The 14,743-nt window shown below is 37.0% G+C and overlaps 1 protein-coding gene across 3 annotated transcripts in view; it reads left to right on the top strand.

The window, feature by feature from the left end:
* Positions 1–14,743, top strand: part of LOC126472549 (uncharacterized) — a 202,802-nt gene that overhangs the window by 125,563 nt on the left and 62,496 nt on the right. For all 3 annotated transcript variants that reach the window (XR_007586415.1, XM_050099941.1, XM_050099942.1), the window contains one exon: positions 11,892–12,061. Coding sequence is in view for 2 of the 3 variants with exons in the window: in XM_050099941.1 (XP_049955898.1) it covers positions 11,892–12,061 (170 nt within the window). In the remaining variant the exon portion in view is untranslated. The remainder of the gene's footprint in view (positions 1–11,891; positions 12,062–14,743) is intronic.

A 14,743-nucleotide genomic window follows, 5' to 3' on the forward strand; every position in this document is an offset into this window, starting at 1 on the left:
AAAGGATGACTTCTTCTAGAAGTACTAGTCCTGCAAGGTATGGCAGAGTACTTCCATGAAATTTGGATGGTATGAGGGAGGTAGGGGCTACTGGGAGAAAATGGGCTGTGAGGTTAGGTCTTGAGTTGTACCTGGATAGCCCAGTTGGTAGGAGCAGCAAGGTTCTGAATTCAAGTCATGGTCTGGTGCATGGCTTTAGTCTGCCAAGAAGTTCTGGTACGCAATTTGACTAAATATGGGAACTGCAATAAAACAAAGATATGCTTTGTTGTTGAAAACAGGTACGTAGGTCACAGTCATCATGCACTGATCAGATAGCTATGGGGCAACACCACTTTCTCCAAGGTGATGTGTTAAAACACACATCCTCCCACTGAGATGACTGATATCATGACAATTTCATCAGAAAAACAAACAAATATTCTTCCTAACTGACAACAAACTTTTTACATTTATACTGTGAATATGGGCAACACTTCTGTCTCTTAAGTTGTCCTCTTCTGATTCCATAAATCAAAACCATAAATATCTCTACGTGTCAGACATGAAGTATTCTTTTACAATATTTATTTTATTAGTTCCTTAAACATCACATGCTAATGCAGTCAGTTATGCTTGTATGTGGATTATCCACATAAAGCGATCTCAATTTATTCTTGCACTGCATTTGTCATTGAATTACTTTGGTCAAATGTGCATAAGTGTCGTTATAAACTGCTCATTCTATCTCTATAAAAGTCTGTATCAACCCAAACATAATGCTTACCTGAGCGCAAAAGGTATAAAAATCCCCAGTAGAAATTTCATAGCAAACAAGTTTACTTTTCACTGTGCAAAAATTATACAAAATGCTACAAAATATGTGAAGTTATATTTGTGTACTATGCCTACAAAAGGCATGGTTTAAGTTCCAGTTTCTCTTTATTGTAGGTCTGGTATTTTACGATATTTGCATACTATGCCTACATACGGCATGGTTTAAGTTCCAGTTTCTCTTTGTTGTAGGTCTGGTATTTTACCAAACATTTCCAGGATACACGACAGCATATCCATAGGTATATGATATTTTATTTGTCTATGACACATGCATCCACTGTGAGGAGTCACATACTTTACAATCAGCAACTCTTCATTGCTCAGCTTACTATATTTATACACTTGCTGTTCTCTTACCTCAGAACCAGCTGACAAACTCAGATACCTGCGTAAATACTAGAAAATGGGCTCCAAGCTCAGATAAGGTAATCTGTTTTGCAACTTTCGTGTAAGCCTCAACATAAAGGTATTTTGCATCTGTAAGAAACATCAACAGGTCTTCCTGTAGAAAGATCCTCCCTGAATAACCCTTGATTTACACAGTGTTAGTCATCCAACTCATGGTACAAATGAACATCTAATCATCCACTAATTTATGCACAAGTATACATTATTCTGTCTCTCAAAGTACACTTTGGAGGTAATTTACTCCTTTTGCACCTAGAACCTGTGCCTGATTTCTGAGTTTAAACATTGACTGCCCAAATGTACACCTCTGTACATAACTATCAGTCACCATTCCCTTTTGTTACAAGTTTACTATGATGCTGCGGCTTCAGATGCTGCTATTTACGTCACATCAGGATCTAAAGCTGGCTTTTAGCTCATCAACTTCCATACCTATGAATAGTACATGCCCATCTCTCTTCCCACATTCAAGGAAGCATCACTAAGAGCCATAGTCAGCTCATAATCTGCTCACTGAGTTTACATACAGCGTGTTTCACAATTCATGTTATCCACTTAGATTGTAGAGGGAACTTAGTAGATCAAGTTTTATGTAGGAACCCATGTCTGGAAATGTCATCCGACTACAGAGTGTCAAAGTTATAGGTCATGGTGCCTGTAAATGTATCTATATAGAGGGTGATTCCGTGATGATGTTATAGACTTTCAAGGATGATGGAAAAGGATAAAGGTATCAATTTGAGCTAAGCGTTGCTGTACCATAAATGAATTATAAGTGAAAACCATTCTGATACTTCTGACAGTGGACTACACATACCGGTACTGTTGTTACTAAGAATGTGGAGTATGCAACTTTCAGAGGTAGCAAGGATGAAAACAAGAAAAAGTCTCTAGTAAGTATGAGCTTTAAAATGCATATCTTAAGAGCTATGAGCATTTGTTCAATAGAGGAGATGTGTTTCACACTTGCAAAGACGAACAAGAGCTATTTTCTCCTCAGCTATACATCTTAGAGCCCATGTTTACTTGATGTTTTCTCTTGTCTTGGCCAATACTACCGCCTCTGAAAGTTGCGTATCCTAAATTCTTAGAAACAGCAGTACTGGTACGTGTATTCCACTGTCAGAGGTATCAGAATGATTTTCGTTGTAACTTTCAACTCGTTCATTTCTATTGAATGAGGTGGCAGGGTGGTTAGCACACTGGACTCACATTCAGGAGGATGATGACTCAAACTCACGTCCAGCCAGCTTGATTTAGCTTTCTGTGATTTTCCTAAATTGCTTCAGGCAAATGCTGGAATAGTTCCTTTGAAAGAGTGCAGCCAATTTCCTTCCCCATCCATTGCTAATCTGAGCTTGTGCTCCATCTCTAATGACCTTGTTGTCAACAGGATGTTAAACATTAATCTCCTCATTTTTTGTTTCTAAACCAGGGACCCTTACCTCAAATTGATACACTTATTGGCCTCCATCACCCTTGAAAGTTTGTAACATCATCAGGGAATCACCCTGTATATACATACATTTACAGGTGCCAACACCTATAACTTTGATGCGATGTAGCATGGTTGGATGATGTTTCTAGACATGGGTTCCTATGTAAAACTTGACCTTCTAAGTCTCTCTACAACCTCTAGAAGTGTGTAAAATGAATTGTGAAACATCATGTATAATGTATTGAATGTAGCATAATTAATCTATTGAATGTAAATTACACTCAACTGGGTTCCTTAAATATTTATCAGTACTGCCATTTTTTGCACCCTGGGTGACATTTACCTTAAAACACATCTTGTTCTGTACATAACAAAATGTTTTATTGTGCTATATGTACTATGTTTTAAAAATTATTTAGATTCATTTGTCTGCCCTCTCCAAAAATTACAGGGCTTTTGCCTCTGTTGCCTTGTTGGGGATGATGCGGGGAAGGTTCATAATATTTATTAATGAAATGTGTAGGAAACTTGTTCTGTGACATGTCTGAACAGTAGTTAATAGCACTGGAATAAAGATTGCTGTTGATATTGCTTAATGTACATTTCTAGGTATCATGATAAGAAATAACTGTGAGGGAATATTATTTTAAACCATTCGACTTTTAGGAACACTCTTGTTAGTGTTGGGTGGTCATAATGGTCCAGATAGCCCTTCCATTCTTTTTAAAAAATAGTTAGAATACTCAAAGGGAAAATAGGTCCAGAGAACAGGATTGCAGGAATGTATGAAACTTCTATACAAAAATTGAAATGATAAGTAATATAGCAGCTATCTCAGAACCCAGCAGGCATAAGTCTGACTAGTCTGCACAGATGGCAGTCTCTTCTGAGGACTACAACACTTAATTATCATTCCTGTGTGCCTATACATCAAAAACAACAACCAAGGTGCTATCCTGGGTATCTCCCTTGCCTCATACAACTCAAGCTGCTTAATATGTGAATGAGGTCACCAACCCTTCACTTCAGAGATGCCTTTCCATCTTCTTTTATCTTACTGAAATAGTGGACATCAATATTGGTTAAAACAGATAATTTAAATAAAAATTGTAGATGAACTTGACACCTTCCTTCTCATCAATAATACCTTTCTGCGTGTTAATAATAATTAATTTATACTTAATCTTATAAAACTATCAGTACCTATTAAAATGCAAATATTAGTTCCTTCAACCTTGAAAACACCACACATTATACAACAACAGGAATCCAACCAATCACTTAGAAATTGCTTTCAAAAATCAGTCAAATAAATGTCCCGCCAACACAACTGTATGAGTGCATCAAAAGCAGATAATCTCTCCCAGATAGACTTACTGGCAATGTCTCCAACTTGCAAGTGTAGAACTGTGGTTTCAGCTGCATCAGAATCTCTCATTTGTTCTAAAACATTTAACTGGACTTCAGAGTCTGAGGTCTGCGTATGCACTTTCAAAAATTCCTGCTCCATTTCATCTTTAATCTGCACCAAGCAATTAATTAGTTCTCTGAATTGCTAATTAGCTTCATTTCTTACTAAATCATATTGTTTAGTTATCTCAGTAAGTAACTTTTCCTTTAAAGTGGATAGCATCATTTGTAATTTAGATATTTTGCTATTGCTCTCGTTTTTCTCTTTACGAGATTTGGTAATGTGTCACTCAAACTTGGCATTTGCTGTATCTACTTTAGTACTTAACTCTGCATTGAGGTATCTAATCTAATACCTAGCTCAGCACTTAGCTTAGTACCTAGTTCAATATTTGTGGTATCTATTGCAGTACTTAGTTCAGTTCTTAGCTTAGTACTTAGATCAGTACTTAAATCAGCCTGTAAGTTAGTGCTGAATTGTGCATTCCAACCACTCTGGTATTGTTGCCTCACAGCCTCTTGTCATGGCTGCCATACAATTACAAAGAAAATAAAATTATACTTGTAGCCCTTCATAGATGCAGTTGTCAATCTTCGACTCTTGGACTTGCATAATCTTCTTCAATGTAATGCCCATTGAGAAGTTAAATGATATCTTCTTGAATACCAAACTTTACTTAAAAGTTCTTAGTTCCAATGCATCCACATAATTTGCAACCTACAACTTAATTTTGGCTGTTGATCTTATTGCTAAGAGCAACACCAATCTCTTTCTGTACAACTCTCTTTCAATTTTTTTTATTTTCTTCAAAATTGATGGTTAATTTATTTGTGTTATTAACATGTCCTCACTTTTCTAGCACAGAAGTATTCTGATACACCACTTAGGGTGCCAGAATGAAATGGTCCATGTTTTGTTTGGTATACCATTTGTGAAATAAATTTTCAGTTCCCGTTGTTAATTTATTCTGGCTGAGTATATTTCAGTTCACCACCAGGAGAAATCATGTTCTAACAAATGACATTGGTTTCTTCTCTGGTAAGTATGCATATACATTGATCAGCCAGAGCATGACGACCTTCCTTATAGCTGGTATGTCCACCTTTGGCACAGGTAACAGCAGTAATGCATCAAGGCATGGAAGCAGTAAGGCCTTGGTAGATTACTGGAGAGAGTTGGTACCACATCTGCACACACAAGTCACCCAATTCCTGAAAATTCTGGGGTGGGGAGTGATGAGGTCTGAGGCCACATACAGTCACATCCTAGATGTGTTCAATTGGGTTCAGAACTGACAAGCTGGTGACCAGCATATAAACTGGACCTCACCATTGTGTTCCTTGAACCACTCCATCACATGCGTCGCCTTGTGACATGGTGCATTATATTGTTGAAAAATGCCACTACCATCGGGAAACATGATTGTCATGAAGGGGTGTATGTTGTATGCAACTAATGTCTGATACTCCTTGGCCATCATGGTGCCTTGCATGAGCTCCATTGGACCCATGGATGCCCACACAAATGTTCCCAAAAGCATAATGAAGCCCCACCTCTTGTCTCTGTCTCACAGCACAGATGTCAAGGAGCTGTTCTCCTGGAAGACGACAGATTTGTGCCACCCTATCAGCATGGTGAAGAAGGTACTGGGGTTCATCAGACCTTGTAATGGTCTGCCATTATGTCAACATCCAGTGCCAGTGGCCACGTGCCCATTTCAGTCATAGGTGCCGATGTCATGGTGTTAACATTGGCTAATGCATTGGTTGTCAGGTGCAGAGGGCTGTCATTAGGTGTGTTCGGTGCACTGTGTGTTCAGACATGCTTGTACTCTTCTCAGCATTACAGTCTGATGCTAGTTCCACCACAGTTCACCATTTGTCTTTTTTACCATTCTGCTCAACCTACAAATTCCGACATCTGTAACGAGGGGTGGCTGCCCAACCCCATGACATATGGATGTGGTCTTACCTTGGTTTCGCCACATGTTCCAGGCACTGACCACAGTACTCCTCGAAGACCTGATAAGTTGTGCAGTTTCTGAAAAGGCCACGCTGAGCCTCTGGGTCATCACAACCTGCTCTTGGTTGAACTCAGATAGATCGCGTGCCTTTCCCATTCTACACACAGACAGCATGCTAACAGATACTACATGCACTGTGCTTTTGCCTGACTAACAGTTATTCCGTGACATGTGATACTGTTATCTCCTGGATGGTTTTATGTTATTGGAAGTCAGTGGTCATAATGTTCTGGCTGATCAGTGTATTATACTTTCCAATACAACACAGAATCACTCCATATATTATTTATAGAACTTCGTCTGAGGATTCTTGTCTGTGTAAATTGTCTGTCTTAATACATATCTGTCAGACTAGTTAAAAATGTTAATTATTTAAACAATGAAGACGTCATGATCTTATCTTCCACACCTCACAGCACACTTCCTATGTGGGATGGAGATGGTATGGAGTAAAGTACAGAATCAGTGAGTGCTGAAAATCACAGAAGGACTGCTGTCATCATGCTGTCTGTTATATTTGGTGTATCCATCCCAACTTGTGCACGTGTCTGTTAAGAAAGACAAAATTCCTCTTACAGTATGCTAGTTGAAATGGACTGTAAACTAAAACAGGAATTACTTCCAAAGATCATGATAATCATTCATTAGACAGATATCCATGGGCAACAAATATCTCACTCTCGCAGAGCAAAACATGCTGAACTTAATTGCTGTACAAGCTTTACTACATGGTGATTAAAATTTAAGTTGTCATGAACATGAAGTCCTAGCAACTTTGTAAATGTTACACTACTAATGACTTTGTCACCCAATACCAGAGCTGGATTTACATTTTCACTTATTTTTCCCAAATTACATTTATTTTGTATAACTTACCTTTAGTATCAATTTGTTTTCCTTAGATGAAGAGCGGGCCTGCTTAAGGACTTTATCAGTTGTTGTATGCAACAATTGCTTTGTCTCACTTATCATCACACTAGTGTCATCTGCAAATAGCGTGACTTTGGCTGCACTATCTGGGGTCTGTATGTCATTTATATAGATAAGAAATAATATGGGACCCAAATACTGCCTTGGAGTACTCCAAGTTCCCTTTTCTTTGCATTTGAAACTAAACTGATTTTGTGACTGGACTAAAGTGATATCAGTTGTACAATGCATTTAGTTTTGTATGTGTGTGTGATTCAAACCCCTTTTTTCCAGACTCTTGAATACATAGTGCTTTCAATTTTTCGAAATTATTGAATGCCATTATTGACAGATCAACTGCTTTGGAGAGATCTATATTAACTCCTACTATCCTATTTTTTTCAAGATTTCTGATTATTTGTTCAGTGTCACACATTGCTCCTATTTCTGGGATTTTACCTTCCTGAAGGCCATGCTGATAACTTTTAGTAACTTATGATCATTTAGATATTCCTTAATTTGATGCTACATCAATTTTTCAGATGTTTTGGAGACTGCTAAAAGAAGTGACACTGGCTGATAGATTTCTGGCATATATCTACCCATTTTAAATAGCAGCTTAATTTTTGATATTTTCACCCTTTCTGGAAACTTTCCTTCACTAAATGAATAGTTGGCAATTAATGCCAAAGGTCTTGCAATCTGTGAAACGGTCTTAATTATGACAGACACTGGCACCTCACCTTCATCTGCCAACATTTTGAGTTTCAAGCTTTCCTGTACCTATTAACATATTGTCTCTCTTTGGTGCTTGTATTGTGTTGGTGTAGATTAGAGTGTATGCCTCCAGCACGTTGATCAACAAAAGTACTCTAAATATAGATATAGTAATTACTGTTAAAATTAAAGTTTTTGGGAGTTAATTTTGTGAGGATTATTTAAGGCTAGTATCACAAATTATTCTTACAGATCTTTTCTGTAAGACCAGTAGCCTAGTAAAGTTACCTTGGATTGGTGCACCTGAGAGCTGCATAGCAGAGAGTACTCCATACACTAGTCACTTCCCTCCTCTTCTGTTCTAGTCACAAATGGTATGTGGGAAGAATGATGGTTTGTAAGCCTCCATTTGATTTCTAAAATGTCTAACATTACTTTCAGACTTTTTGTGAGGTATCTGCAGTGAGACAAAAATTAATGATTGATTCTTCTACAAATGCAGGATCTTGGAATTTCAATAGTAAACAAAATTGTGATGACAACACCTCTCTTGTAGCATCTGGAAATATCTGTACAGTATTTTCTTAACATGTTGTTCTTGTTGTGGTCTTCAGTCCTGAGACTGGTTTGATGCAGCTCTCCATGCTACTCTATCCTGTGCAAGCTTCTTCATCTCCCAGTACCTACTGCAGCCTACATCCTTCTGAATCTGCTTAGTGTATTCATCTCTTGTTCTCCCTCTATGATTTTTACTCTCCACGCTGCCATCCAATTCTAAATTGGTGATCCCTTGATGTCTCAGAACATGTCCTACCAACCGATCCCTTCTTCTAGTCAAGTTGTGACACAAGCTCCTCTTCTCCCCAATTCTAAATACCTCCTCATTAGTTATGTGATCTACCCATCTAATCTTCAACATTCTTCTGTAGCACCACATTTCGAAAGCTTCTATTCTCTTCTTGTCAAAGCTACTTATCATCCACGTTTCACTTCCATACACGGCTACACTCCATACAAATACTTTCCGAAATGACTTCCTGACATTTAAATCTATACTTGATGTTAACAAATTTTTCTTCTTCACAAACGCTTTCCTTGCCATTGCCAGTCTACATTTTATATCCTCTCTACTTCGACCATCATCAGTTATTTTGCTCCCCAAATAGCAAAACTCCTTTACTACTTTAAGTGTCTCATTTCCTAATCTAATTCCATCAGCATCACCCGACTTAATTCGACTGCATTCCATTATCCTCATTTTGCTATTGTTGATGTTCATCTTATACCCTCCTTTCAAGACACTGTCTATTCTGTTCAACTGCTCTTGCAAGGCCTTTGCTGTCTCTGACAGAATTACAATGTCATCGGCAAACCTCAAAGTTTTTCTTTCTTCTCCATGGATTTTAATACCTACTCCAAACTTTTCTTTTGTTTCCTTTATTGATTGCTCAATACACAGATTGAATAACGTCGGGGATAGGCTACAACCCTGTCTCACTCCCTTCCCAACCACTGCTTCCCTTTCATACCCCTTGACTCTTATAACTGCCCTCTGCTTTCTGTACAAATTGTAGAGAGCCGTTGGCTCTCTGTATTTTACCCCTGCCACCTTCAGAATTTGAAAGAGGGTATTCCAGTCCACATTGTCAAAAGCTTTCTCTAAGTCTACCAATGCTAGAAATGTAGGTTTGCCTTTCCTTAATCTTTCTTCTAAAATAAGTCGTAGGGTCAGTATTGCCTCACGTGTTCCAACATTTCTACAGAATCCAAACTGATCTTCGCCAAGGTCAGCTTCTACGAGTTTTTCCATTCGTCTGTGAAGAATTCGCACTAGTATTTTGCAGCTGTGACTTATTAAACTGATAGTTCGGTAATTTTCACATCTGTCAACACCTGCTTTCTTTGGGATTGGGATTATTATATTCTTCTTGAAGTCTGAGGGTATTTTGCCTGTCTCATACATCATGCTCACCAGATGGCAGAGTTTTGTCAGGTCTGGCTCTCCCAAGGCTATCAGTAGTTCTAATGGAATGTTGTCTACTCCGGGGGCCTTGTTTCGACTCAGGTCTTTCAGTTCTCTGTCAAACTCTTCACGCAATATCATATCTCCCATTTCATCTTCATCTACATCCTCTTCCATTTCCATAATATTTTCCTCAAGTACATCGCCCTTGTATAGACCCTCTATATACTCCTTCCACCTTTCTGCTTTCCCTTCTTTGCTTAGAACTGGGTTTCCATCAAAGCTCTTGATATTCATGCATGTGGTTCTCCTTTCTCTAAAGGTCTCTTTAATTTTCCTTTAGGCAGTATCTATCTTACCCCTAGTGAGATAAGCCTCTACAATCTTACATTTGTCCTCTAGCCATCCCTGCTTAGCCATTTTGCACTTCCTGTCGATATCATTTTTGAGACGTTTGTATTCCTTTTTGCCTGCTTCATTTACTGCATTTTATATTTTCTCGTTTCATCAATTAAATTCAATATTTCTTCTGTTACCCAAGGGTTTCTACTAGCTCTCGTATTTTTACCTATTTGATCTTCTGCTGCCTTCACTATTTCATCCCTCAAAGCTACCCATTCTTCTTCTACTGTATTTCTTTCCCCTATTCCTGTCAATTGTTCCCTTATGCTCTCCCTGAAACTCTGTGCAACCTCTAGTTCTTTCAGTTTATCCAGGTCCCATCTCCTTAAATTCCCACCTTTTTCCAGTTTCTTCAGTTTTAATCTACAGTTCATAACCAATAGATTGTGGTCAGAGTCCACATCTGCCCCTGGAAATGTCTTACAATTTAAAACCTGGTTCCTAAACCTCTGTCTTACCACTATGTAATCTATCTGATACCTTTTAGTATCTCCAGGGTTCTTCCATGTATACAACCTTCTTCCATGATTCTTAAACCAAGTGTTAGCTATGATTAAGTTATGCTTTGCGCAAAATTCTACCAGGTGGCTTCCTCTTTCATTTCTTACCCACAATCCATATTCACCTGATATGTTTCCTACTCGCCCTTTTCCTACTCTTGAATTCCAGTCACCCATGGCTATTAAATTTTCGTCTCCCTTCACTACCTGAATAATTTCTTTTATCTCATCATACATTTCATCAATTTCTTCATCATCTGCAGAGCTAGTTGGCATATAAACTTGTACTACTGTAGTAGGCGTGGGCTTTGTGTCTATCTTGGCCACAATAATGCGTTCACTATGCTGTTTGTAGTAGCTTACCCGTACTCCTATTTTTTTTATTCATTATTAAACCTACTACTGCATTACCCCTATTTGATTTTGTATTTATAACCCTATTCACCTGACCAAAAGTCTTGTTCCTCCTGCCATCGAATTTCTTAACATAATAGTTACAAATATGCTTTTGGACAAGGAATTTTCATTAAGTTTTTATTTCATGATGCATGGCCATCCGCAGAAATGTTACAATCAATTCTTCTTATTTTTTCTTTTTACAATTTCACTACCTATGTATACTTTCACAGCTGTGTGTTTCATATGGATGCTGTGTTCAATTTCACTACCTACGTATACTTTCACAGCTGTGTGTTTCATATGGATGCTGTGTTCAAGAACTATTTGTTAGGAACTTGGATATTTATAGTCTTTACACACAATCACTTGTTTATTAAGTTTCATAATGGAGCAATTTGAATACGTGACCAAGTAGGCTCTTTTTTCTTGAAAATATCATGATGCTAACTGCTCTTCTACTGTGCTGGTATGTAACATCAACCACATATCATTAATCTCAGTACAAAAATGTATGGAAAGTTCTGGTTGAGAATTACAAATTGATTAGGAATAAAGGAGACGACTCATGAAAAGGCAGAAGTGCTATGTCGTTGAGAGGTTCACAAATGAAAGTCAGCACTCACTGAGCACAATGTAGGGAGACAGGTGTGTGTTTGTGAGTGAGTGTATGTGTGTTTGTGTGCATGTTTTTCCCAAAAGCTTGATAAAGGAAGTGGATTCTGAAAGCTATCCAAGGTCTACCATTTGTTTGTGCACCTATTGATGATACAGTACTTCTGCCTTTCAGTGAGTCATCTCCTTTATTCCTAAATAATTTGTAATCTCAATACATTTCTTTTATCCAGTATACATTTGTTTAATGTGTACCTTTTCGCATTTATTTGCTTACTCCTTTGTTAGTGCAGGTTCTCAAAGGAACCAGCTGATGAAGCGCGCCACACTTTCAATGTTCTCTGGTTGGACAGAGGGCTACCAGAATCTGAAGTACCAGGGTTCCGTGCCATTGTTACATCTGTAGCATATGACTTTCAAAGGGTGGCTTCATTATTGTTACGTGTTCTAGCTGCCGGTTTTGGTAAGTGTGCTATTGAAGTTATGACAGAATTGTGAAAACAGCTTTAGGGAACTTATAAAACATGAATCAAGTCTTAGATGAGGAATTAAAATATCATACTGTGCCATAACTTCAAAAATTAATTTATAATTTTGCCCTATTTTTTATATGTACAAATTTAAAATTTTGATTAATATGGCAGTGTAAAAGTAACTTTGTAAATTTATCTTTGTTGATAATATTATGAAAAGAATAGATTGCTACTGATGACGTGGAGAGTAACACTCTATCCTTTTCACAATATTGACTTTTTTCTATCATGTGTTTTCCATTGTTTGATGGATCTTTGTTGCTTATTCCTCACTATCTAGTTGTGTGTTTCTCTGTTACGTAAAACATTCCACTAACCTTTAGGTTCAGAGTGGCTTGTTTTTATTTTTAAGACTTTCAGTCTCTTTCTGAAAAGTTTTTTTTTAATCTATTCATTTGTTTTACTGCGTAGTCAGTGAGTTTCATGTTCCATGGATCATTTGTTTGATAAATTGTAATGATTTGAAATGAGTCATATTAAATTTATGTTGCAAATTAATTTTTAAATATGACTGACTAGCTTTTTTAATATACAGAAATGAAATAGTAGTTCTTATCAACCAACTTTTACACATTACAGTAATAGAAATTCTTCTGTAGACTAGAATAGAAGGAACTGTCAGAGAAAAACATTCTCAGTTTGTTTTCAAATTTTACTTTGCTGTCTGTCAGACATTTTATATCACTGAGTAAGTGATCAAAAGTGTTGGTTGTAGCATTGTGCACCCCTTTTTGTGCTAAAGACAATCTTAATGAGGTGCAGTGAATGTTGTTTTTCTTCTGGTATTGTAATAATGTGCATCATTGCTCATTTTGAACTGCAGTGTTGTATTTTCAACAAACTTCATGAGGAAATAAGTTTTTTATGGAGCAGTAGTCAGAATGCCTAACCTCTTAAGCAGATTTCTACAATATGATCGCACCACATATTATTCTTACAATAAATTTTTGAGCAATGAAGACTTTCTTTCTTAAAGGTGAGTTACCCTAGAACATTATTCCATATGACATCACTGACTGAAAACACTCAGAATATATTAACTTACTGATTTGTCTGTTTCCAAGATTCACAATGATTCTAAGTGCTGATGTGGCTGAACTAAGCTGTTTTATGAGTTTCAAAATGTGTTTTTTTGTGTTTAAATTCTCATTAATGTGGACACAAAAAATTTTGAATTTTCTATCCTATTTATTATTTACTCACCATGTGTTACATTTATCATCAGTGTAATACCCCTAGATGTGCAGAAATGAACATGTGTCTTTTTGAAACTGAGAGTGAGACCTTTCACAGAAATTCAAACAATGATACTTTTAAGAACATGTTCTTGTTTCTCCTGTTGCTGCATGTGTGCTTTGTTTGATTATGATACTAATGTCATCCACAAAAAGAACTAAATCTGCTTGTTGTATATTAGACAGAAAATCAATTTTATATACATAAGAAACAATAGCAGTCCTCAGACTGATCCTTGGGGAACCCCATACGTGATTTCTCTCCAGTCAGAAGAATCTCACCTGAGTACATCGGCTGAATTACTAAGTACAACTTTCTGCATTCTTTTCATTAGATATAAAATTATCTATTGGTTGGCTGTATCACAAGTTTCCTAAAACCTTAGTTTATTTAGGATAGTACTGTGATTCACACAATCAAATGTCTGAGATAGGTTGCAGAATATACAAGCCAGTGCTGTTTTGCTATTTAATGCTTGTAAAATTTGTTGAGTGAATGTGTTAGTAGTATTCTCAGTTGAGTAACTCTTCTGAAACAATTGTGATTTACTGGGGATATGATTTTCTCAGGTGGGATAGTATTCAAGAATACATCACCTACTCAAAAATTTTAGCAAATGATGCCAGTAGTGAAACAGGTCAGTAGTTATTGACATCTCTCCTATCACCTTTCTTATAGAGAGGTTAAACAATGACATATTTCGATCTCTCCATAAAAGTACATTGAGTTAGTGATGCATTACACATTTCAGATTTGTCGGAACAAAACTTTAGTACTATATTGGAGATGCTGTCAAATCCAGATGAACTTTTATTTTTAAGAGAATATAGCAGTCTCATAATACCAGAATGAGAAGTTGGCAATACATTCTTATGATTGAATTTTATGAGAGTTGCAGCTTATGCAAGAATAGCTTTTGAGGAACACAATTTTCTGAAAGAAATTGAAGGAGAACGTTAAAATCATTACCTCTGAAGCCTTACAAGCCTACACTACTACACATTGTGAATGAGATGATCCTGATCAAGGGCATGAATTGTGTGAGTTATGTGTGATCTACAATAAAAGTGATCCAAAATTTTTCAAAACTATCCTGTGAATTGATGAAGCAAGCTCTAAGTTAAATGGAAGAGTTAACAACACAACTGTGTGAACTGGCCTTCTGCCAATCTGCAATTTGTTATTGAGGAGCAGTTAAATGTTCCTGGTGTTGCAGTTTAGGCTGGTACATGAAACAAAGGTGTGATAGACCCTTATTTTTCCAATGGGACTGTGACTGTGGGAAGGTATCTTGAAAAAATCTTATGAGAAGCTATTATTGTGTTTGAAATTGTACAAAATAACCACATTTAGCAACAAGACAGTGCCGCACTGCA

Source organism: Schistocerca serialis, chromosome 1 (assembly GCF_023864345.2).
Source record: "Schistocerca serialis cubense isolate TAMUIC-IGC-003099 chromosome 1, iqSchSeri2.2, whole genome shotgun sequence".
Classification (NCBI taxonomy): domain Eukaryota; kingdom Metazoa; phylum Arthropoda; class Insecta; order Orthoptera; family Acrididae; genus Schistocerca; species Schistocerca serialis.